Source organism: Nerophis ophidion, linkage group LG25 (assembly GCF_033978795.1).
Source record: "Nerophis ophidion isolate RoL-2023_Sa linkage group LG25, RoL_Noph_v1.0, whole genome shotgun sequence".
Taxonomy (NCBI): Eukaryota; Metazoa; Chordata; class Actinopteri; order Syngnathiformes; family Syngnathidae; genus Nerophis; species Nerophis ophidion.
This window is the reverse complement of record NC_084635.1, coordinates 24,004,910-24,031,098: the sequence shown is the minus strand read 5'-3', so window position 1 is coordinate 24,031,098 and position 26,189 is coordinate 24,004,910. Positions and strand designations below refer to the sequence as shown.

At 40.3% G+C, this 26,189-nt stretch overlaps 1 protein-coding gene across 5 annotated transcripts in view; it reads left to right on the top strand.

Moving 5' to 3' along the window:
- crtc3 (CREB regulated transcription coactivator 3) overlaps positions 1-26,189 on the top strand; it is a 127,337-nt gene that overhangs the window by 40,053 nt on the left and 61,095 nt on the right. For all 5 annotated transcript variants that reach the window (XM_061887465.1, XM_061887466.1, XM_061887467.1 and 2 more), the window contains exon 4: positions 6,087-6,145. In XM_061887465.1, the coding sequence (XP_061743449.1) occupies positions 6,087-6,145 (59 nt within the window). The remainder of the gene's footprint in view (positions 1-6,086; positions 6,146-26,189) is intronic.

Sequence of the window (26,189 nt, the reverse complement as noted above, 5' to 3'; positions counted from 1 at the left end):
GAGTACACTGATGGTTGTGATATAAACAACTTTAACACTTACTAATATGCGCCACACTGTGAAGCCACACAATACAAGATTGACAAACACATTTCGGGAGAACATCCTCACAGTAACACAACATAAATGTATTACAACTAATACCCATAATCATTTGTATTCATGACACGTCCTGAATATATTTTACACCCCTGCGCCCCCAACCCCGCCCACCTTACCGACGCACCGGGGTGGGGGGGGGGGGGGGGGGGGGGGGGGGGGGGGTGTTTGTAGTGTATAAAGTAGTCAGGAAGTGTCATGAATACAAAGGATTATGGGTATTTGTTGTGTTGCGTTTTTTGTGTTACTGTGAGGATGTTCTCCCGAAATGTGTTTGTCGTTCTTAATTGGTGTGGCTTCAAAGCGTGGCGCATATTACTAAGAGTGTTACAATTGTTTATATCACAACCTTTAGTGTACTCTGTGTCACCCAGTATGCCTTGTAGTCGTGTGCCTATTGATGCCGAAGCCACACACAACATGGTGCTGGACTGATAAGCAGATTGTGCATGATGTAGAAGGCGACAAAGCCAATGACTTCATAGTACCCACTAATATTTAATATCTGGGTGACTGCCGACAGTCATCCAAGATAAAAATAGCGTCTCCTATTGACTTCTTCGCTTTATGACACAGGTTTTAAATGGCTCTTTCAATGGCAAAGGATACCGATCCCAGAACCATGTATATCAAATATTTCCGGATGGTTCAACCGCCACCCGCCCGAATCTAATTAAAATCTATTTATTCGTCATGTCAACCGTCCGACCCGCGGTTTACCCGCGGACTCCGTGGATGAGACCGCAAACCACGCATCTCTAGTACACTGAGGCAACATGCAGATACTTGTACATTTCTTCTAGTTCTAGGATGTTGTGTGAAAGTGTGTCTCTTTTTGAAGTGGGTCTTCAACTGAAAAATGTGGAAGAACCTTTGTATTTGTGTATTACGTCCTTTTATTTTTATGGTTTGAAGACAGGATAGCAGACAGGCCTCGCAACTTGTCAAAGTACATAACAGACGGGAGTTGACCCTATAAGAAGACGTACAGTGCATCCGGAGAGTATTACCAGTGCCTCACTTGCTCCACATTTTATCTTACAGCCTTATTCCAAAATGGAAAAAAATGCATTATTGTCATCAAAATTTTACACACCATATTTTCCACACGAAATTTTAACCCCATTTATTTTTTTTTATTTTTTTTTAGAGCTTTTTGAAATGTTTAGAAAATCAAACATACTAAAAAAACTTGTGTACATAAGTATTCACAGCTTTTGCTTAAAACTTTGTTGATGCACCTCTGACCAAATTTACAGCCTCAAGTATTTGATAACGATACCACAAGTTTGGCACACTTTTCTTTGGGTAGTTTCGCCCAGTTCTCTGTGCACCACCTTTCAAGCTCCTTTAGGTTGGATGGGAAGCGTTGGATTCAAGTCTGGGCTCTGACTCAAGGACAGTTACAGAATGGTTCTGAAGTTATTTTTTGTTTTCTGGGCTCTGTGCTCAGGTTCATTGTCCTGGTTAGAGTGTCCGCCCTGAAATCGGTAGGTCGTGAGTTCAAACCTCGGCAAAGTCCTACCAAAGACTATAAAAATGGGACCCATTACGTCCCTGCTTGGCACTCAGCATCAAGGGTTGGAATTGGGCGTTAAATCACCAAAAATTATTTCCGGGCGCGGCCACCGCTGTTGCCTACTGCTCCCCTCACCTCCCAGGGTCAAATGCAGAGGATAATCTCACCACACCTAGTGCATGTGTGACATCCTTCACTGTTTTAATGCTGTTGGCCTGGTGATGAGCGGTCCCTGGTTTCCTTCAAACATGATGCCTGGCATTCCCGCCAAATAGTTCAATCTCTGTGTCATCAGGACGAGAGAATGTTTCTCATTGTTGTCCTTCTGTAAGGTTCTCCTATCTCCACAGAGGAATGTTGTAGCTCTGACAGAGTGACCATCGGGTTCATGATCTCCTCCCTGACTCGGACCCTTCTCTCCTGATCGTCAAGTTTTGACTTCCGGCCAGCCCTAGGAGTAGTCCTGGTTGTTCCAAACGTCCTCCATTTACAAACCCTGTTTCCATATGAGTTGAGAATTGTGTTAGATGTAACAATAAACGGAATACAATGATTTGCAAATCCTTTTCAACCCATATTCAGTTGAATGCACTACAAAGACAACATATTTGATGTTCAAACTCATAAACTTCATTTTATTTTTTGCAAATAATAGTTAAATTAGAATTTTATGGCTGCAACACGTGCCAAAGTAGTTGGGAAAGGGCATGTTCACCACTGTGTTACATCACTTTTTCTTAACAACACTCAATAAACGTTTGGGAAATGAGGAAACTAGTTGTTGAAGCTTTGGAAAGTGGAATTCTTTCCCATTCTTGTTTTATGTAGAGCTTCAGTCGTTCAACAGTCCGGGGTCTCTGCTGTCGTATCATAATGTGCCACACATTTTGGATGGGAGACAGGTCTGGACAGCAGGCGGGCCAAGAAAGTATTCGTACTCTTTTTATTATTATTATTATTATTATTTTTTTTTTTTTTTTAACGAAGCCATGCTGTTGTAACACGTGCTGAATGTGGCTTGGCATTGTCTTGCTGAAATAAGCAGGGGCGTCCATGAAAAAGACGGCGCTTAGATGGCAGCATATGTTGTTCCAAAACATGTATGTACCTTTCAGCATTAATGGTGCCTTCACAGATGTGTAAGTTACCCATGCCTTGGGCACTAATGCACCCCCATACCATCACAGATGCTGGCTTTTGAACTTTGCGTCGATAACAGTCTGGATGGTTCGGCCCCCCCCCCCCCCCCCTTCGAATATTTCCAGAATCAATTTGAAATGTGGACTCGTCAGACCACAGAACACTTTTCCACTTTGCATCAGTCCATCTTAGGTAAGCTTGGGCCCAGCCAAGCCGGCGGCGTTTCAGGGTATTGTGGTAAATGGGTTTGGCTCTGCATAATAGAGTTTTAACTTGCACTTACAGATGTAGCAACCAACTGTAGTTACTGACAGTGGTTTTATGAAGTGTTCCTCAGCCCATGTGGTGATATCCTTTACACACTGATGTGGGTTTTTGATGCAGTACCACCTGAGGGTTCGAAGGTCATGGTCATTCAATGTCGGGTTTACGTGGAGTGATTTCTCCAGAATCTCTGAACCTTTTGATGATATTATGGACCGTAGATGTTGAAATCTCTAAATTTCTTGCAATTGCACTTTGATAAACGTTGTTCTTAAATTGTTTGACTATTTGCTCACACAGTTGTGGACAAAGGGGTGTACCTTGCCCCATCCTTTCTTGTGAAAGACTGAGCATTTTTGGGAAGCTTTTTTTATACCCAATAATGGCACTCACCTGTTCCCAATCAGCCTGCACACCTGTGGGATGTTTGATGAACATTCCTCAACTTTATCAGTATTTATTGCCACCTTTCCCAACTTATTTGTCACGTGTTGCTGGCATCAAATTCTAAAGTAATGATTATTTGCAAAAAAAAGTTTTAACATCAAATATGTTGTCTTTGTAGCATATTCAACTGAATATGGGGTTGAAAATTGTTTCCAAATAATTGTATTCCGTTTATATTTACATCTAACACAATTTCCCAACTCATATGGAAACAAGGTTTGTACAAATGATGGAGGCCACTGTGTTCATTGGGACTGTAAAGGCTGCAGAAACTGTATTTTTGTATACTCTTCTCCAAATGTGTGCCTTGAAGCAATCCATTTGGGAGGTCCACAGACAATTCCGTCCATTTATTACTTGGTTTGTGCTCTGCCATACACTGTCAAGTGTGGGACCTTATATATAGACAGGTGTGTGCCTTCCCAAAATATGTCCAACCAAGTGAATTTCCCATCGGTGGACTCCAAATAGGCTGTAGCAACTCAAGAATGATCAGTTCAAACAGGATGCTCCATAACTCAGTTTTGAGCTTCATGGCAAGTGATGCGAATACTCTTGTTAATATAATGTAGATTAATGTATTTATTTTTCTTAAATTCGCAAACATGTCTAAACATTTTTTTTAAAAGTTCATTTGTCATTAGTGGGTATTGTGTGTAGAATTTTGAGGACAACTGAATTTATTCCATTTTGGAATAAGGCTGTAATAAAACTAAATATGGAAAAATTCAAGGGCTGCAAATATTTTCCAGATGCAATGTAAGTCCAACAACAAGATTGACTAAATTATTGTCCTTGTTTTTTTCCAAGTGGAGGAACTGCAAAGATTGTTCTCTGTTTATTTTTTGGGTCATTTATCGAAAAATATTTTGTTTTTTGTGTCCACTGTAAGTATTAGATACAGAAGCTCACAAAAGTGAGTAGAGACCTCGTATTTTAGCAATCACATATTGTCTCCTCAAAGGATCATGCTAATGAAAGTATATGAGGATATAACAGAGTAGTCAGTGTAAAGCTTGCAAAGCAGACTAGATTTACTGTCACCTGAAAATAATTGTCTTGAGTACCTGGTAAACAAAGTGAACAGTAAATGAGTCCAGATTGTGGCCAAAATGTCCATATTTTGTGTGAGTACCATTGTTATTTAGCACTGCCTAATAATTTTGGTTACAAATGACATCACACAGCTGGTTAAATGTTAGACAACTTGTGCTCCTTCACCTTTTACTTCAGGATGCCCCACCAGTGCTCAATCGGGTTCACGTCTGGAAACGACATACCTCATTCCATCACTTTTAGTTTCCTCAGCCACGCAGTTGTTGTGTTGGGGGTGGGTTTACAAGGGATAGAATCATGATCCGCTTTCGAATGGACATTACGGTACACGTTGGAATTTGTACGGTCCCGTAAACGAACCACAGTTTTCCAGTAGCGACAGTGCTCATGCAGCACCTCACCATAATTCTGCCGCTACTATGTTTTACTGTAGGCAAGACACTTACAATTCACTTACAATTCAAAGTTCTCACTGATGGAAGGAGGTTTTGGCTCAAAATCTCACGATACATGGCCCCATTCATTCTTTCCTTAACAAGGATCAATCGTCCTGTCCCCTTAGCAGAAAAACAGCCCCAAAGCATGTTTCCATCCCCATGCTTCACAGTAGGTATGGTGTTCTTGGGATGCAACTCATCATGCTTTGGGGCTGTTTTTCTACTAAGGGGACAGGACGATTGATTCGTGTTAAGGAAAGAATGAATGGGGCCATGTATCATGAGATTTGGAGCCAAAACCTCCTTCCATCAGTGAGAGCTTTGAATGGTTGACCAAATACTTATTTTCCACCATAATTTACAAATAAATTCTTTAAAATTCCTACAATGTGAATTCCTGGATTTTTTTTCACATTCTGTCTCTCACAGTTGAAATGTACCTATGATGAAAATTACAGACCTCTGTCATCATTTTAAGTGGGAGAACTTGAACAATCGGTGGCTGACTAAATACTTTTTTGCCCCACTGTATATACTGTTACGCTAATTGATCTTGCACTGGTACTGTACTTGACTACTGTACTTCTACTTGTACTGATACTTCTACCATAACTTCTGTGACTATTGTACAACTTAACTGTTTTGTATTTAATGTACATCAGAGCTATTCAATTGTTGTATTTTTTTGTATTTAGTGTATTAGATTCCGCAACTAGAGTTTGGAATCCACTGTACGCAATATCTGAAGAGCATGCAAAAAAGCATTTCACTGCAGTGTGTTCTGCATGTGACAAATAAAGCTTGAACCTTGAACCTTGAAATCACAGTAACTAGTAAGAGTGCAACAGTTTTTTTATGTTGTCAATCAAAATCCTAAATATAATGTGTTTCGAACATACTCATTTGTCTGTCTGTTCTGGAGTCGAGGTTTATTTATTTATATAGTAAAATTTTAAAACAGTCACTACTTATAACATAATGTTCTGCAGTCCTACTCATTTTAATGTACATAAACATTTATTGCATTTGTATTTGTAAGATTATAGAATGTTTTGGTCTACAGCTATGTTACGATGATGTGTTTGTGTATTCTGCCAAAATTTGTCCTTGACCAAACCCACATAGAGAGCTCTCCGTATGGAACGGTATACCTCTCCCCTCCTCCGGACAACAGCTGGAGAAGGTGAGTGTTGCATTTGTGGGGTTTTGAGGGGGGTTCTATCACACAAAGGCGTTGGTCAGCCTTTTGATATTAAAGGTCATACCCAGCAGCACTTCTCTTGCTGTTTTGGGATTTTTCTGTTGTTATGAAACAAATACTCTTTGGGATGTTCAGATGAGCAGAAAAAAAACATCTTTAAGAAAATCAGTGCTAGACTTGCTGGTATACTGTTGTAGTATTGTAGAACAGTCTGTATTGGTACTGCAACTTTGCCTTGGTGTTTGCAAGGGAGTGAATTAAGACTCAGTTCTAAAAAAGCTGAGCCAAGTTCCTCCCCACTGACTTTCTTTCTTTTTTGAGTTTTGTATGCTTGCTTGGCTGGGCGCCAGTTACCAACACAGACATTCACCAGGCTCAGTGTTGAGCGCAATGAAATAGCTTGTCCTGGAGAAATGAATAAGGCCCACACCCTCTTGTTTTTTTTTGATGCTGCAAAACAGGTTGGCTCACAAACGTCCTCCACAACAATCCGACTTCAAGGTTCTCCGATTAGGTGTGTTTCTACTTGAACCATGTGACTCGGAACACATGATCTCTTAGTTGTAGACAAAGGTTTATTCTGTTAGGTTTTTTGATTAGCGATTCTTCACTCAATTTGCTAAGAGCCAGAGAACAACACTGGAGCGTTTGTTTGCGCCAAAAGCGTATTTTTAAGGATGTACTTTATGCGGGTGAAGAATTTCAGTTTTTGGAATAAATTATCTCTTTGCGGCGGGAGCTTTGTCAAGCATATTATCATTTACACAGGCAACAATAGTCCTTTGCTCTGCGAAGAAGCATTGAATGTGCATGCCATTATTTTTGTTATTGACAAGTGACATACCATATTTCCTTGAATTGCCGCCGGGGTGCTAATTAATTTAAAACCTCTTCTCCCGCCTGCGCTTACCAAAGGCATGCAGTAAAAGTAAGCATGCGCTAATTATTTTAAAACCTCTTCTCACTCCTGCGCTTACCAAAGGCATGCAGTAAAAATTTGAGTGTGATGTAAGGATACCATCATGAAAAGCACATTTAATAAAAAAACAACAACTTTATTTTCAGCACTGAAGGCTTGGAATAACCTACAATCGAATATTCAACTTAAAACCTTTGTTACATTAAATGAGTTTAAAGCTTCTGTGAAAGGATTGCAGTCTACCTTGTCCGTATGCACATGTGTCATATGAGCAAGTTTTAATGTTGTAAATGTGATGTTTTATGTGTTGTTTACTGTTTTTAATGTAACCTTGCTGCTGCCCTCTTTACCGGGTCTCCCTTGGAAAAGGGATCTTTGATCTCAATGGAATTTTACCTGGTTAAATAAAGGCTAAATAAAAAATAAATGAAATCCATGCCAGCTCCTTCTGATCAAAAGCATCGATAACTTGTTTATAGAAGTATTTCTTATCTTTCTTCAGTTTTAAAAATCTCTCCGTCTCGATGGAGATCCTCCTTAATTACCTTCTGCCATGATGGAAAATCCAATTTGGAAAACTGCTATCAGACCGCTGCTATCAGTTAGCTCGGGTGCGGGCGACGACAGAATTATCCTCGGAAAACTCCCCCTCCCGTTCTGCTCCGTGGGTGATCTCTTTATCCCACCGCCGCCAACATGAAGTGTTAGTTATTGTATAAATAATACACTGGGTATTTAGGACTGGAACATGCTTTATTTCAGCCCGGTTGTTTACATAGCCAGCATAGGACTGTAACATCCTAAAAGGTCTGTCCGTTCCGGCACAATACCGGTCACTCATTTCACTTCTTCTGCAGCCGAATAGTTGCAAGAAGGATCACTAGTGCCCTCTACCACCAGGAGGCGGGAGTCATTTAATGACTCATATTTAACGGCGTGGCGAAGTTGGGAGAGTGGCCGTGCCAGCAATCTGAGATTTACTAGTTCAATCCCCACCTTCTACCATCCTAGTCACGTCCGTTGTGTCCTTGAGCAAGACACTTCACCCTTGCTCCTGATGGGTCCTGGTTAGCGCCGTGCATGGCAGCTCCGGTCGTCAGTGTGTGAATGTGTGTGTGAATGGGTGAATGTGGAAATAATGTCAAAGCGCTTTGAGTACCTTGAAGGTAGAAAAGCACTATACAAGTATACCCCTTTTACCATTTAACAGACGCAGCTACGGTAATTTGACGGTTTCAAGCCGTCGTCTTGCGGGTTCCCAGGACCACCAAGAAAGGACATGGCTTGAGCAGTTTGACTTTGTTTATTTTTCCATAAAACCTCAGTCTAGGTCGCTCTTCCACTGCTTCTCACTGCTCGCTCGCCGCCATCTTGGGGAGGGCTACAGCTAGCGTTCCCTGCCTGTCTGTGGGACCGTCAGCTCCACAGGTATATTAATAAAACGTAGCTGATTACTTTTGTTTTTAGTACTCAATAGCTTGGACCTTAAATCCTACTGAACAGCTATTAATCTTCTTCCCTTTATGTGAAATCAAATTATTAAAATCAGCCTCATCCATTTTGAAAATTATGACAGGGGAAGTGTCACTTGTGACGTCACGAGTGTGACCCGGCGGTAATAATGGGTTGTACTTGTATAGCGCTTTTCTACCTTTCAAGGTACTCAAAGCGCTTTGACACTACTTCCACATTTACCCTTTCACACACACATTCACAGACTGATGGAGGGAGCTGCCATGCAAGGCGCCAACCAGCACCCATCAGGAGCAAGGGTGAAGTGTCTTGCTCAGGACACAACGGACGTGACGAGGATGGTACTAGGTGGGATTTGAACCAGGGATCCTTGGGCTGCACACGGCCACTCTCCCACTAAGCATGTGCTAATTATTTTGCGAAGCGAGTTTGACCCGGCAGTAATTCAAGGCAGGCGCATACTATATGCCCGGCGGCAATTCAAGGAAATACGGTATTTTATTGTTTACCCTTAACACATAGTTGCCAACTCCTGGAAATGGCATTCGTCAGCTGACACCCAGACTCAATTAAAATCTGCTCGATTGTGTTGTTTTTGTGGGGTTTTATAATACTTCGTCAACCTAATTCTAAAAATAATAAATAGTGTGTGAATTTGTAATTACTGTAAGATTGCTATCAAAGCAGAATTGAAGACAGAGAGTCAACAGTCTTTTTTTTCCCTGGGCTATGTATTTCACCGTAGCTTGCACCATGCAAAGAGTAGAGCTGGCTAGTGTAAGCATCATTCGCTAGCAACCTAGCAAGTACCTAAGCTTTGACAAGCACACAGACACCGTGAAAGCTAAGAGCTAGACAATGCAGATCCAGTCCTTTTCCAGGTACACCACGAAAAACTATTCAACTACTGCAAACCCCGTTTCCATATGAGTTGGGAAATTGTGTTGGATGTAAATATAAACAGAATACAATGATCTGCAAATAATTTTCAACCCATATTATGTTGAATATGCTACAACAACAACGTATTTGATGTTAAAATAGTCATTAACTTTAGAATTTTATGCCAGCAACACGTGACAAAGAAGTTGGGAAAGGTGGCAATAAATACTGATAAAGTTGAGGAATGCTCATTAAACACTTATTTGGAACATCCCACAGTTGTGCAGGCTAATTGGGAACAGGTGGGTGCCATGATTGGGTATAAAACAGCTTCTGTGAAATGCTCAGTCTTTCATAAACAAGGATTGGAAAATGGTCACCACTTTGTGAACAAATGCGTGAGCAAATTGTCAAACAGATTTAGAACAACATTTCTCAACAGGCTATTGCAAGAAATTTAGGAATTTCACCATCTACGGTCCGTAACACCATCAAAAGGTTCAGAGAATCTGGAGAAATCACTGCACGTAAGCAATTATATAACGGACCTTCGTTCCCTCAGGCAGTACTGCATCAAAAAGCGACATCAGTGTGTAAAGGATATCACAACATGGGCTCAGGAACACTTCAGAAAACCACTGTCAGTAACTACAGTTTGTCGCTACATCTGTAAGTGCAAGTTAAAACTACTATGCAAAGCCAAAGCCATTTATCAGCGACACCCAGAAACGCCGCCGGCTTCGCTGGGCCCAAGCTCATCTAAGATGGACTGATGCAAAGTGGAAAAGTGTTCTGTGGTCTGACGAGTCCACATTTCAAATTCTTTTTGGGAAACGGTGAACGTCGTATCCTCCGGAACAATGAGGAAAAGAACCATCCAGACTTTTCTAAGTGCAAAGTTGAAAAGCCAGCATCTGTGATGGTATGAGGGTGCATTAGTGGCCAAGGCATGGGTAACTTACACATCTGTGAAGGCACCATTAATGCTGAAAGGTACATACAGGTTTTGGAGCAACACATGTTGTCATCCAAGCAACGTTATCATGGACCCCCTTGCTTATTTCAGCAGGACAATGCCAAGCCACATGTTACAACAGCGTGGCTTCATAGTAAAAGAGTGTGGGTACTAGAATAGCTTGCCTGTAGTTCAGACCTGTCTTCCATTGAAAATGTGTGCCACATTATGAAGCCTAAAATACCACAACGGAGACCCAGGACTGTTGAACAACTTAAGCTGTACATAAAACAATAATGGGAAAAAATGTATCCTGAAAAGCTTCAAAAATGTGTCTGCTTAGTTCCCAAAGGTTTCTTGAGTGTTGTTAAAAGAAAAGGTGTTGAAACACAGTGGTGAACATGCCCTTTTCCAACTGCTTTGGCACATGTTGCAAACATGAAATTCTAAGTTAATTATTATTTGCAAAAAAATAATAAAGTTTATGAGTTTGAACATCAAATACGTTGTCGTTGTAGTGCATTCAATTGAATATGGGTTGAAAAGGATTTGCTAATCATTGTATTCCATTTATATTTACATCCAACACAATTTCCAAACTCATATGGAAAAGGAGTTTGTATAAGGTGCATGGCACAATTTTGTCACTGCCACGATCAGGAAGAAAGCGCAAGCTATTACCTGCTTTTGTGAGAAAATTGGTCAGGATGATCAAGAGAACCACCAAAAAGCAGGCAAGCAATGAATTGGAAGCTGCTGGAACACTGCTGTCTGTGTCCACAATCAAGCATGTTTTGCATCACCATGGACTGAGAGGCTACCATGCAAAAGGAAGCCCTTGCTCCAGAAGTGACACATTAAGGCCTGTCTTAAGTTTGCTGCTGATCACATGGAAAAAGATAAAACCTTCCGGAGGAAAGTTCTGTTGTCAGATGAAACATAAATTGAGCTGTTTGGCCACAATACCCAGCAATATGTTTGGAGGAGAAAAAGTGAGGTCTTTAATACCACACCAATCCTAACGTCAAGCATGGTGTGGGTAGTATTATGCTGTGGGCCTGTTTTGCTGCCAATGGAACTGGTGCTTTACAGAGAGTAAATGGGATAATGAAAAATTCTTCAGGACAACCTAAAATCATCAGCACAAAGGTTGGGTCTTGGGCCCAGTTGGGGGTTCCAACATGACAATGACCCAAAACACACATTAAAAGTGGTAAAGGAATGGATAAATCAGGCTACAATTAAGGTTTCAATATGGCCTTACCAAAGTCCTGACTTAAATGTGTGGACAATGCTGAAGAAACAAGTCCATGTCAGAAAAACAACACATTTAGCTGAATTTTGTCAAGAAGAGTAGTCAAACATTCCACCAGAAGCTCGTGGATGGCTACCAAAACTGCCTTATTGCAGTGAAACTTGCCAAGGTACATGTAACCAAATATTAACATTGCTGTACAGTGGGGGAAAAAAGTATTTAGTCAGCCACCGATTGTGCAAGTTCTCCCACTTAAAATGATGACAGAGGTATGTAATTTTCATCATAGGTACACTTCAACTGTGAGAGACAGAATGTGAAAAAAAAATCCAGGAATTCACATTGTAGGAATGTTAAAGAATTTATTTGTAAATTATGGTGGAAAATAAGTATTTTGTCAATAACAAAAATTCAACTCAATACTTTGTAATATAACATTTGATGGCAATAACAGAGGTCAAACAATTACTATAGGTCTTTACCAAGTTTGCACACACAGTAGCTGGTATTTTGGCCCATTCCTCTATACAGATCTTCTCGAGAGCAGTGAAGTTTTGGGGCTGTCGCCGAGCAACACGGACTTTCAACTCCCTCCACAGATTTTCTATGGGGTTGAGGTCTGGAGACTGGCTAGGCCACTACAGGACTTTAAAATGTTTCTTACGGAGCCACTCCCAGCCATGTTTCATCTTCAAAGCTCTCACTGATGGAAGGAGGTTTAGGCTCAAAATCTCACGATACATGGCCCCGTTGATTCTTTCCTTAACACGGATCAGTTGTCCTGTACTCTTAGCAGAAAAACAGCCCCAAAGCATGATGTTTCCACTCCCATGCTTCACAGTAGATATGGTGTTCTTGGGATGCAACTCAGTATTCTTTTTCCTCCAAACACGACAAGTTGAGTTTATACCAAAAAGTTCTATTTTGGTTTCATCTGACCACATTACATTCTCCCATGTGCTCTCTGGCAAACTTCAGACGGGCCTGGACATGCACTGGCTTAAGCAGGGAGACACGTCTGTCACTGCAGGATTTGATTCCCTGTCGGCATAGTGTGTTACTTATGGTAACCTTTGTTACTTTGGTCCCAGATCCCTGCAGGTCATTCACCAGGTCCCCCCGTGTGGTCCTGGGATTTTTGCTCACCTTTCTCATGATCATTTTGGCCCCACGGGATGAGATCTTGCATGGAGCCCCAGCTCAAGGAGATTATCAGTGGTCTTGTATGTCTTCCATTCTCTGATAATTGCTCCCACAGTTGAGTTTTTCACACCAAGCTGCTTGCCTATTGTAGATTCACTCTTCCCAGTCTGGTGCAGGTCTACAATTATTTTTCCTGGTGTCCTTCGCCATAGTGGAGTTTGGAGTCTGACTGTTTGAGGCTGTGGACAGGTGTCTTTTATACAGATAACAAGTTCAAACAGGTTCCATTAATACAGGTAACGAGTGGAGGACAGAAGAGCTTCTTAAAGAAGAAGTTACAGGTCTGTGACACCCAGAGATCTTCCTTGTTTGAAGTGACCAAATACTTATTTTCCACCATAATTTACAAATAAATTCTTTAAAATTCCTACAATGTGAGTTCCTGGATTTTTTTTTTCACATTCTGTCTCTCACAGTTGAAGTGTACCTATGATGAAAATTACAAACCTCTGTCATAATTTTAAGTGGGAGGACTTGCACAATCGGTGGATGACTAAATACTTTTTTGCCCCACTGTATATATACTTTTGACCCAGCAGATTTGGTCACATTTTCAGTAGAGCGATAAAAAATTCACTAAAGAGCCAAACTTCATGACTGTTTTTTGTGACGGATAAGTTTGTGCTCCAAACACTCTATTTAAAAAAAAAAAAAAGATTTGCACAAATCATTCTTATGTTCTTTACAAGTGAATGTAAACTTTTGACCACGACTGTCTATAGCTGTAAAAAAAAAATTGTATAGTCTTTTGAAAATCAATCCAATATAGTAGCCCTCCCTCTCTTCATTTGAATGTATTATACTGTGATTATACCATGACTAATACAGTTGTATACCATTTGATTGGGACTAGCCTTTTCAAATCAATGCAGATCAAACGTGGCTTCCTGCACCGACCTGCGGCAGATTGTTGTCACAGTATGTAATACTGCTCCCTCCCCCTCAATTGTGGATTTGTATGTTCCACGCCTACGAAGCACAGCATATCAGCACTATATTCAAATTATTTTGAAAAGCTCTAATGTAAGGGCAGCTTGACACAGTTTTTGGACAGTGATCCTAATCTAACAGTTGCTCAACACATGAGCATTACATCACCCATGTTTTCAGAGAAACTCCCTCAGGAAGAAGTGCAAGCAACAAAACACTGCACACCTAATCAGATATTTGATACGACTAAAAAATATTTGTAGACCTGCCACAAACAAATTTATTGAGCAAAAAGCTTATGCAATGAGTGTATCTTACTCTTTCACTTTTAAAGATTAACATATATTGCTTATTGTGATGATCTGTGTGCATGTTGTTGTTCCTCCCCTTGTTATAACCCTTAGCATAATAATAAAAAAATGACTGTTACAAAATCATGCTGATTGTCAAAGATGTTAGATAATATAACACATGATAGTTCTACCTCAATTGAAACTTTTGTCATTCTGGAAATGCATTGTGTTGCTCAAGGCAATATCATTTATGTGGTGCTGAAATACACATGATTTCAGCCTTTCAAAACTCTGTATTTGTCAAATCCTAGTTATGGCCCTGTTCTTTGGGGCTGCTTTTGTATGTGTACCCTCGCTCCCTCCATGCGCGTACGTGTGGACGAAGTGGGGTGGATGACCGCCGTAAACACCAATCTTTTTATCAAGGCTGGTAATTTATTTTTATGACAAAAACTTAGTAATTGTGAAAAATATAGACAACTGTGACAAAAACATGTGCTGTTAAACCACTAATGCAGAGTATCTGTGGGGTCTCAAAAAGTCTAAAAAAGACTTAAATCAAATAATTTGAATTTAGGAACTTAAAATGTGGAAAATTCTCCTAAAATCTCATAAAAGGTCCTAAATACGATTTTGAAAAGTCCTAAAAAATCTATTGACGTTACTTTTATTTGGAAACATTTATCAACTTCAGTCTCGCTTTGAAATGTTTCGATTTTTGAGGACACGATAATGTCATTACACAGCGGAACTAACTGTGCTGCCCGGTCAAAATTTGTGGAACACCACCAGCTATTGCTGTACGCGCGCAGGTGTGTGTTGACAGCTTAGTTAGCATAGTAGGGGAGAAAACTTAACGAAAGCCCACAGCAAAGCCAAATTACTTGCATTAAATGGGTAAGTAATAGTTGAACGATTTGTGTCTCCTGAACAATCAATTTAATGCATTGTTGAACCTGGTGGATGAAAACGTATTAAGTGTTATTTACCTAGCTGTTCAGCCATAGAGGAGGGAAGCGTTTGTAAACATGGCGGTGAAATATTGTTGGGCTACAATGGCCTTTTTTTAATATCTCGATATTTATAGGCCATATCGCGATACCCAATATATTTCTCGATATTTTGCCTTAGCCTTGAATGAACACTTGATACATATAACCACAGCAGTATGATTATTCTACAGTGAGGCAAAAAAAGAATTTAGTCAGCCACCGATTGTGCCAGTTCTCCCACTTAAAATGATGACAGAGGTCTGTAATTTTCATCATAGGTACACTTCAACTGTAAGAGACAGAATGTGAAAACAAAAATCCAGGAATTCACATTGTAGGAATTTTAAAGAATTTATTTCTAAATTATGGTGGAAAACAAGTATTTGGTCAGTAACAAATAATCAACTCAATACTTTGTAATATAACCTTTGTTGGCCATAACAGAGGTCAAACGATTACTAGAGGTCTTTACCAGGTTTGCACTTACAGTAGCTGGTATTTTGGCCCATTCCTCTATGCAGATCTTCTCGAGAACAGTGATGTTCTGGGGCTGTCGCCGAGCAACACGGACTTTCAATTCCCTCCACAGATTTTCTATGGGGTCGAGGTCTGGAGACTGGCTATGCCACTCCCGGACTTTCAAATGCTTCTTACGGAGCCACTCCTTCATTGCTCGGGCGGTGTGTTTGGGATCATTGGCATGCTGGAAGACCCAGCCACGTTTCATCTTCAAAGCTCTCACTGATGGAAGGAGGTTTTGGCTCAAAATCTCATGATACATGGCCCCATTCATTCTTTCCTTAACACAGATCAGTCGTCCTGTCCCCTTAGCAGAAAAAACAACCCCAAAGCATGATGTTTCCACCCCCATGCTTCACAGTAGGGATGGTGTTCTTGGGATGCAACTCATTATTCTTCTTCCTCCAAACACAACAAGTTGAATTTATACCAAAAAGTTCTATTTTGGTTTCATCTGACCACATGACATTTTCTCAGTCCTCTGCTGTATCATCCATGTGCTCTCTGGCAAACTTCAGACGGGCCTGGACATGCACTGGCTTAAGCAGCGGGACACGTCTGGCACTGCAGGATTTGATTCCATGTGGGTGTAGTGCAGATACAGTAGTGCTGTAGATGTTTTTATCGGTTTGCTTAATTCTGACAGTCGAAAAAATGAGATGCTAACTATCCCTTTCACAGACAATATTATATTGTGATTTTCTCTATATTGCTGATGTTGATGTTACGTGAAAACTCTTGATAAGAAGCACATTGCACCTTTTGTAAGAAAATAATTCCATGGCAAATCTGAAAATTGTCTGTTACGATGTTTGTTCATATATTTTTCAAATAGTTTACACTAGAGAAGTGCTTAGTGTATTTAGTTAGTTTAACTATTTTGTTTTACAATGTGAAAGAGCAGTGAATGTATTCATATACTTAAAAAATAATTCTGGACCTCTGATTTTACTTGGTCGATGTATTTTTTTGTCCATATGGATGTGAAATGGTCTTCAATTATTTTCAAGATTGCCTTAAAAAAGTTTTACAAAGTCTTAAATTTGACATGTTAAAACCCGCAGAGACCTTATAATGGTAACATAAATTCACCAATTGTGTTTTTGTTCTATGTTTTGCTTAGAAAACATAAATGTAAACAAGTTGGACACAGCTCCTTTAAGTAATGCAATCCCTCTTCCCGTTGTACGTGACACAGATCGCAGATGAGGTTTGAGACAGAAATTACATTTTGTCATGTAAATAAGATAAATAACATGTGGATATTCAGCTGGTTTAATGAAATGGCAAAGTACTGACATGTTCTGTCATAATGGTATCCATGAACGACTTCTGTTGTGATCGCGGATTTATAGAAAATAAAATGAAGGGTCACATGGAGGGTTGTTAAGGCAGTATGTTGGCCTCTAATATGATGATAATGGTAGGACAAATACTGTTGATGAGGTAGCGATGCTTTTTAGCTACAAAAACTGACAACACTGCCAAGCTTCTGTGTTGACGTTAAGCAGGTGTAATAATTCGTATTAGTTGTATAAAACTTATCAGTGTTGAGTTGTTTATGTTGAAAACATGTGTCTCCTTCAGGGTCAAAACCATAGTCCAAATCCCATGAACCCTCCACTCAACTTTCTTTTTTACAAGTCTTTGGCCTTCTGTTCCTGTACCAGCAGTGTTTCTTGGGTGGAATCTGACCAAACTCCCTGGAGATGGCACTGTGAAATGTCCTTCAAAGGAGATATTTTAAAATGTCTGCTTCCCTCTGGGAGTTCAGTAATGGCCATTCTTTTGGGTTTTTACTCAAGTGATTGGTGAGCTTATTGTGACCTCTTTGAGATTGTGTGCAAGTACAATACCATACTTACTACCAAAATATATTACAGTCTCGCTGTGCAGGCAAGTATATTTTTAAATATGTTGATTTAAAAATGTCATCCAACAACAGCAGTCAGAGTTAAAACCACTGAATGACTTCTAACTGCATTAATACAATGAGTAGTAGTGATACCTCAGGATACAAGTGCCGCAGCTTATCAGTTTTTTTAGAGTATGTGCTATCTCCTAGATAAGTGTTAAGTTTAGGTTACGAGGAAAAATTTGGGTTACGAGCCTCCCACCGCTACTTGGTGTAGCGGCTGTCACAATGAACCCCTTTAAGATCCGACCAAGCCATCTTTTTTTACTTGCTAGCAATACCTTATAGCTAGAGATCAACATACAAACCCCGTTTCCATATGAGTTGGGAAATTGTGTTAGATGTAAATATAAATGGAATACAATGATTTGCCAATCCTTTTCAACCCATTTTCAATTGAATGCACTACAAAGACAAGATATTTGATGTTCAAACTCATAAACGTTATTTTTTGTTGTTGCAAATAATAAGTAACTTAGAATTTCATGGCTGCAACACGTGCCAAAGTAGTTGGGAAAGGGCATGTTCACCACTGTGTTACATCATATTTTCTTTTAACAACACTCAATAAACGTTTGGAAACTGAGGAAACTAATTGTTGAAGCTTTGAAAGTGGAATTCTTTCCCGTTCTTGTTTAATGTAGAGCTTAAGTCGTATTTTACGCTTCATAATGCGCCACACATTTTCGATGGGAGACATGTCTGGACTGCAGGCGGGCCAGGAAAGTACCCGCACTCTTTTACTATGAAGCCACGCTGTTGTAACACATGGCTTGGCATTGTCTTGCTGAAATAAACAGGGGCGTCCATGATAACGTTGCTTGGATGACAACATATGTTGCTCCAAAACCTGTATGGACCATTCAGCATTAATGGTGCCGTCACAGATGTGTAAGTTACCCATGCCTTGGGCAGTAATACATCCCCATACCATCACAGATGCTGGCTTTTGAACTTTGCCCCTGTAGCAATCCGGATGGTTATTTTTCTCTTTGTTCCAGAGGACACCACGTCCACAGTTTCCAAATATGATTTGAAATGTGGACTCATCAGACCACAGAACACCTTTCCACTTTGCATCAGTCCATCTTAGATGATCTTGGGCCCAGCGAAGTAGCGGCATTCCTCTGTGTTGTTGATAAATGGCTTTCGCTTTTGCATAGTAGTGTTTTAACTTGCACTTATAGATGTAGCGACCAACTGTAGTTACTGACAGTGGTTTTATGAAGTGTTCCTGAGCCCATGTGGTGATATCCTTTACACACTGATGTCAGTGTTTGATGCAGTACCACCTGAGGGATCAAAGGTCCGTAATATCATCGCTTACATAGTGTGGAGTTTGCATGTTCTCCCCGTGAATGCGTGGGTTCCCTCCGGGTACTCCGGCTTCCTCCCACTTCCAAAGACATGCACCTGGGGATAGGTTGATTGGCAACACTAAATTGGCCCTAGTGTGTGAGTGTTGTCTGTCTATCTGTGTTGGCCCTGCGATGAGGTGGCGACTTGTCCAGGGTGTACCCCGCCTTCCGCCCGATTGTAGCTGAGATAGGCGCCAGCGCCCCCCGCGACCCCGAAAGGGAATAAGCGGTAGAAAATGGATGGATGGATGGACATACAGTGATTTCTTCAGATTCTCTGAACCTTTTGATGATTTTACGGACCGTGGATGGTAAAAGCCCTAAATTCCTTGCAATAGCTCGTTGAGAAATGTTGTTCTAAAACTGTTTGACAATTTGCTTACATTTTGGTGACCCTCGCCCCATCCTTGTTTGTGAATTACTTAGCATTTCATGGAAGCTGCTTTTTGTACCCAATCATGGCACCCACCTCTTCCCAATTAGCCTGCACACCTGTGGGATGTTCCAAATAAGTGTTTGATGAGCATTCCTCAACTTTATCAGCATTGATTGCCACCTTTCTCAACTTCTTTGTCACGTGTTGCTGGCATCAAATTCTAAAGTTAATGATTATTTGCAAAAAAAAAAATGTTTATCAGTTTGAACATCAAATATCTTGTCTTTGTAGCATATTTAACTGAATATGGATTGAAAATAATTTGCCAATCATTGTAATCCGTTTATATTTACATCTAACACAATTTCCCAACCTATATGGAAACTGGGTTTGTGTTATATTGTTTATATTTTCTTATCTTAATGGTTTATTTTTAAAAGGCAATTTTTATGTTAGAATAGTGATGTTTTGGTGGACCAAGCAAAAATTAAACTGATTTCAATGGATAATGTTATTTTGAAAGACATATTTCACGAGCGGTAGGAAATGGATGGATGGATGCTTTTAGCATTATAAGTTGTGTCGCTGGACCAATTTAAGTTGTCTCCCGAGGTACCATTGTTATTTCACTATGGGCCATTGACTGACAGATATCAATCTATTCAGCAACCCAGACTTTACAAAGCATGTCTCTTGTTACCCTTGCGGGTGGTGGGATCCATGTGTGGAAGTGGTGGCTACTGGTCTTTCAAGTAGTGCATATTTAGGTTGCGTCCTTGCTCCTACCCTTTTCGGCATCTTCTTTGCCCTGCTCATCAAACATGCTTTTGGGACTGCAACAGAAGGGGTATGTCTACGTACAAGATCTGACGGCCGACTTTTTAACCTAGCCCGTCTTAAAGCAAGAACCAAAGTCCGTGAGGCAATCATCCAGGACATACTCTTTGCTGATGATATTGCCGTCATTTCGCACACTGAAAAAGAACTCCAGTGCCTTATGGACAGATTCTCCCAGGTCTGCAAAGACTTTGGACTTACCATCAGCCTAAACAAGACCAATGTGCTGACTCTGGAAGTGGAAACTCCACCAGCCATCACAAGCACATTGCACCTTTTGTAATAAAATACTTCCATGGCAAATGGAAGTACTAACTTGAAATCCTACACCAATTCACTTACCTGGGATCTACCATCAGTGAAAATCTGTCCCTTGATGGTGAGATCAACAAACGTATGTGCAAAGCTGCCACAACCCTAGGGCGCCTCGCAACCCGTGTCTGGGAGAACCGGAAGTTGACAACTCCTACCAAGATGGCAGTGTACAATGCCTGCATTGTCAGCACTCTTCTCTACGGCAGCGAAACATGGACAACATACTCCAAACAGGAGCGTATATTAAACACCTTCCACATGCGCTGCCTTCACCGCATCCTCGGCATCCATTGGAGTGACAAGGTGACGAATGCCCAGGTCCTCCAACGCGCTGGTCTTCCTACCATGTTCACGCTGCTCAGACAACGCAGGCTGCGTTGGCTCAGCCACGTGTGCCGTATGGAGGATGGATGTATCCCAAAGGACATCCTGTATGGTGAACTTGCCTCTGGCAAGAGATCTGTTGGCCGGCCGACACTGTGCTTCAAAGATGTCTGCAAACGGGACATGAAAACCCTGGACATAAACACTGAACATTGGGAAGATGTAGCGGCTGACCGCAGCAAATGGCGTAGTGTCCTTTACAAACAGCTGAAGACTGGTGAAGAAAAGATCCATGTCACAGCTTATGAAATAAGAACCAAGCGGAAGACAAGCACTCTTGCAGTTGCGCCTTCCAGCTACATCTGCAGTAAATCCGGCCGTGTTTGCCTCTCCCACATCGGACTCATCAGCCACAGCAGGCGTTGTCGCTGAGTTTAAACTTGACCTTTGGACTGGCGCAGTATCCATAGTCGTTACGACTGATGGAGGCCTGAGATTATTATATTACTTCAGAAATCTACTGTAGTTTGTGGTTCATTCTATTATATTGTTCATACCGTATTTCCTTGAATTTCCGCAGGGCATGTAGTATGCGCCTGTTTTGACATACTGCCGAGTCAAACTCGCTTCCCAAAATAATTAGCGCATGCTTATTATTACCGCCTGGTCAAATTCGTGACGTCACGAGTGACACTTCCCTGTCATCATTTTCAAAATGGAGGAGGCTGATTTCAATACCGGTAATTTGAAATCGCATTAAGGGAAGAACATTAAGAGCTATTCAGTAGGATTTAAGGTCCAAGCTTACATCACGCTCAAATTTTTACTGCATACCTTTGGTAAGTGTCAGAGTGAGAAGAGGTTTAAAAATAATTAGCGCATGCTTACTTTTACCGCATGCCTTTGGTAAGCACAGGAGTGAGAAGAGGTTTTAAAGGGGAACATTATCACCAAACCTATGCAAGCGTCAATATATACCTTGATGTTGCAGAAAAAAGACCATGTATTTTTTTTAACCGATTTCCGAACTCTAAATGGGTGAATTTTGGCAAATTAAACGCCTTTCTGTTTATCGGTCTTTTAGCGATGACGTCAGAACGTGACGTCACCGAGGTTACACACCCGCCATAATCATTTTCACATTACAAACACCGGGTCTCAGCTCTGTTATTTTCTGTTTTTTCGACTATTTTTTGGAACCTTGGAGACATCATGCCTCGTCGGTGTGTTGTCAGAGGGTGTAACAACACTAACAGGGAGGGATTCAAGTTGCACCACTGGCAAAAAATCTGCCGCCAGACCCCCATTGATTTTACCAGGCTGTCTTCACATTTGACCGGCGATGCTAAGACAGACATGGCACAGAGATGTATGGATGACCTGCAGATGCATTTGCAACGATTAAGTCAACGAAATCACAAAGGTGACTTTTGTTGATGTTGTTGACTTATGTGCTAATCAGACATATTTGGTCACGGCATGACTGCCAGCTAATCGATGCTAACATGCTATGCTAATCGATGCTAACATGCTATTTACGCTAGCTGTATGTACATTTGAAACTGGATACCCACATTTAATGCGAAACAAACACTTACCAATCGACGGATTTAAGTTGCTCCAGTGTCACAAGATACGAAAGTCCTGATCGTTTGGTCTGCACATTTTACCGGCGATGCTAATAAGGCAGCCATGCTATGGGCCACTTCATTAGGTACACCCACGCTATGGCCGAATAGCATCAATAGCTATTCGCTCAATAGCTTCAATTTCTCCTTCAATTTCGTTTTCGCTATCTGCCTCCATACTCCGACCATCTGTTTCAATACATGCGTAATCTGTTGAATCGCTTAAGCCGCTGAAATCCGAGTCTGAATCCGAGCTAATGTCGCTATATCTTGCTGTGGTAACCGCCATGTTGTTTGTATTGGCAGCACTGTATGACGTTACAGGGAAATGGACAGTCAAATCGCAAATAGCGAAAATCAAGAACTTTAAAGCTTTTTTAGGGATATTTCGGGAGGTGTAAAATTTTGAAAAAAACTTCGAAAAATAAAACAAGCCACTGGGAACTGATTTTTATTTTTTTTAACCCTTTTGAAATTGTGATAATGTTCCCCTTTAAATTAATTAGCGCCCCGGCGGCAATTCAAGGAAATTCAGTATTTCTTATCCTAATGGCTTTTTTAAAAGGCTATTTACATGTTAGAATAGTGATGTTTTTTTTGGACCAAGCAAAGATTAAACCAATTTCAATTGATTTCAATGGTTAATGCTATTTTGTAAGACATATTTTAAAAGCGGTAGAAATGGATGGTTGGATGATTTTAGCAGTATAAGTTGTGTCGCTGGAACAATTTAACTTGTCTCCCGAGGTACCACTGGTTTTTCACTATGGGCCATTGACTGACATATTTTAAACTATTTAGCAACCCAGACTTTATAAAGCATGTTTCTTGTTAGCCCTTCTGGGTGGTGGGATCCATGTGTGGAAGTGGTGGCTACTGGTCTTTAAAGTAGTTCATATTTAGCTACTCTCTAAACATGAGTATATTCTCCAATACCAAATTAAAGATATGAACTTGCTAGATCTTACAAAGAAAATGTCACTTAGAGCAGTGGTTCTCAACCTTTTTTCAGTGATATACCCCGTGAACATTTTTTTAATTCAAATACCCCCTAATCCGAGCAAAGCATTTTTGGTTGAAAAAAAGAGATAAAGAAGTTCAAACCCCGTTTCCATATGAGTTGGGAAATTGTGTTAGATGTAAATATAAACGGAATACAATGATTTGCAAATCATTTTCAACCCATATTCAGTTGAATATGCTACAAAGACAAAATATTTGATGTTAAAACTTTAGAATTTGATGCCAGCAATACGTGACAAAGAAGTTGGGAAAGGTGGCAATAAATACTAATAAAGTTGAGGAATGCTCATCAAACACTTATATGGTACATCCCACAGGTGTGCAGGCTAATTGGGAACAGGTGGGTGCCATGATTGGGTATAAAAGCAGCTTCCATGAAATGCTAAGTAATTCACAAACAAGGATGGGGTAAGGGTCACCACTTTGTAAGCAAATTGTCGAACAGTTTTAGAACAACATTTCTCAACGAGTTATTGCAAGGAATTTAGGGATTTTGCCATCTACGGTCCGTAAATCCATCAAAAAGTCTAGAGAATCTGGAGAAATTGCTGCACATAAGCAATGATATTACAGACTTTTGAACCCTCAGGCGGTACTGCATCAAAAACCCGACATCTGTGTGTAAAGGATATCACCACATGGGCTCAGGAACACTTCATAAAACCACTGTCAGTAACTAAAATTGGTTGCTACATCTGTAAGTGCAAGTTAAAAATCTACTATGCAAAGCCAAACTCATTTATCAACAATACCCTGAAACCCTGGGCCCGAGCTCATCTAAGATGGACTGATGCAAAGTGGAAAAGTGTCCTGTGGTCTGACGAGTCCACATGTCAAATTATATTTGGAAACAGAGGACGTGGTGTCCTCCAGAACAAAGACGAAAATAACCATTCGGATTGTTATAGGCACAAAGTTCAGAAGCCAGCATCTGTCATGGTGTGGGGGTGTATCAGTGCCTAGGGTAACTTACACATCTGTGAAGGCACCATTATTGCTGAAAAGTCCATACAGGTTTTGAAGCAACATATGCTGCCATCCAAGCAACGTTATCATGGACACCCCTGCTTATTTCAGCAAGACAATGCCAAGCCACGTGTTACAACAGCGTGGCTTCGTCGTAAAAGAGTGCGGGTACTTTCCTGGCCCGCTTGCAGTCCAGACCTGTCTCACATCGAAAATGTGTGGCGCATTATGAAGCGTAAAATACGACAGCGGAGACCCCGGACTGTTGAACGACTGAAGCTCTACATAAAACAAGAATGGGAAAGAATTCCACTTTCAAAGCTTCAACAATTACTTTCCTTATTCCCAAACGTTTATTGAGTGTTGTTAAGAGAAAAGGTGATGTAACACAGTGGTGAACATGTCCTTTCCAATCTACTTTGGCATGTGTTGCAGCCATGAAATTCGAAGTTAATTAATATTTGCAAAAAAAAATAAAGTTTATGAGTTTGAATATCAAATATCTTGTTTTTGTAGTGCATTCAATTGAATATGTGTTGAAAAGAATTTTCAAATCATTGTATTCGTTTATATTTTCATCTAACACAATATCCCAACTCATATGGAAACAGGGTTTGTAAAACACAGCACTGTCATCAGTTTCTGATGTATTAAATTGTATTGCTCATTTGTAGTGGTATTTCTTAAACTATTTGAAAAAAAAAGATATAAAAATAACTAAAAACTCGTTGAAAAATAAACAAGTGATTCAATTATAAATGACTTCTACACATAGAAGTAATCATCAACTTAAAGTGCCCTCTTTGAGGATATTAATAGAGATCAATCTGGATTCGTGAACTTTATTCTAAACATTTCTTCACAAAAAAAAGAAATCTTTAACATCAATATTTATGGAACATGTCCACAAAAAATCTAGCTGTCAACACTGAATATTGCATTGTTGCATTTCTTTTCACAGTTTATGAACTTACATTCATATTTTGTTGAAGTATTATTCAATAAATATATTCATAAAGGATTTTTGAATTGTTGCTATTTTTATAATATTTTTTAAAAATCGCACGTACCCCTTGGCATACCTTCAAGTAACCCAGGGGTACACGTACCCCCATTTGAGAACCATTGACTTAAAAGATTGTGAAATACTCCATATCAACTGAAAACAACTGAATAAAGCTTGAAAAATGCTATTAAAGATCCCTGATTTGCTCATTTTGCTTTCAATAAGAAAGAGACTTAGCCTCACATAGATCACCCAATCATCATGCGGAGGCTTATCATGCGGAACCTCAGTGTCCAGCCCAGCCAAGGCCAAGCCATTTTTCCATAAGCTACCAGAGACACTGAATGTCCGATGGGTGGGACAAAGTATTTATCTACTGTAATTACTGTCTAGTTTGGCTGTAGTGGAACAGCCCACTTTATGCCCCCCCATTGAAGTTAATCGACGCTCTGCTTCAACACTGTTTCATGCACTGTGAGGCTACGAGAATTAATGAGAACAAAGTCTCAACAAAAGTTGAACGTATACTTATTCATTAAAATGTAAACACACAAGTAAATATTTGACTACTTAAGTATTGTTTTACATTTTAGGGGAAGCTGAGCTTCCCTTGCAGTCTTAGAGCAATCTCCAGTGATGGTCCTGTGTGACTTGTTGAGGCTTGGCCCAACTACCATGTGCTCGACTGCGAGAAGCTTTTCCAGCCTGATGCCCTGCAATGTCCCATTTCTGGTTGAAATACATGCTAGGTTTAATCTGAAAACTTTTTAAAAGGTTTAAGCGCAGACTAGGACATTGCATAGATATCCAATTTGTTTTCAACAAATGACATGTAGTATGAGTGTTGTCATAAGGTG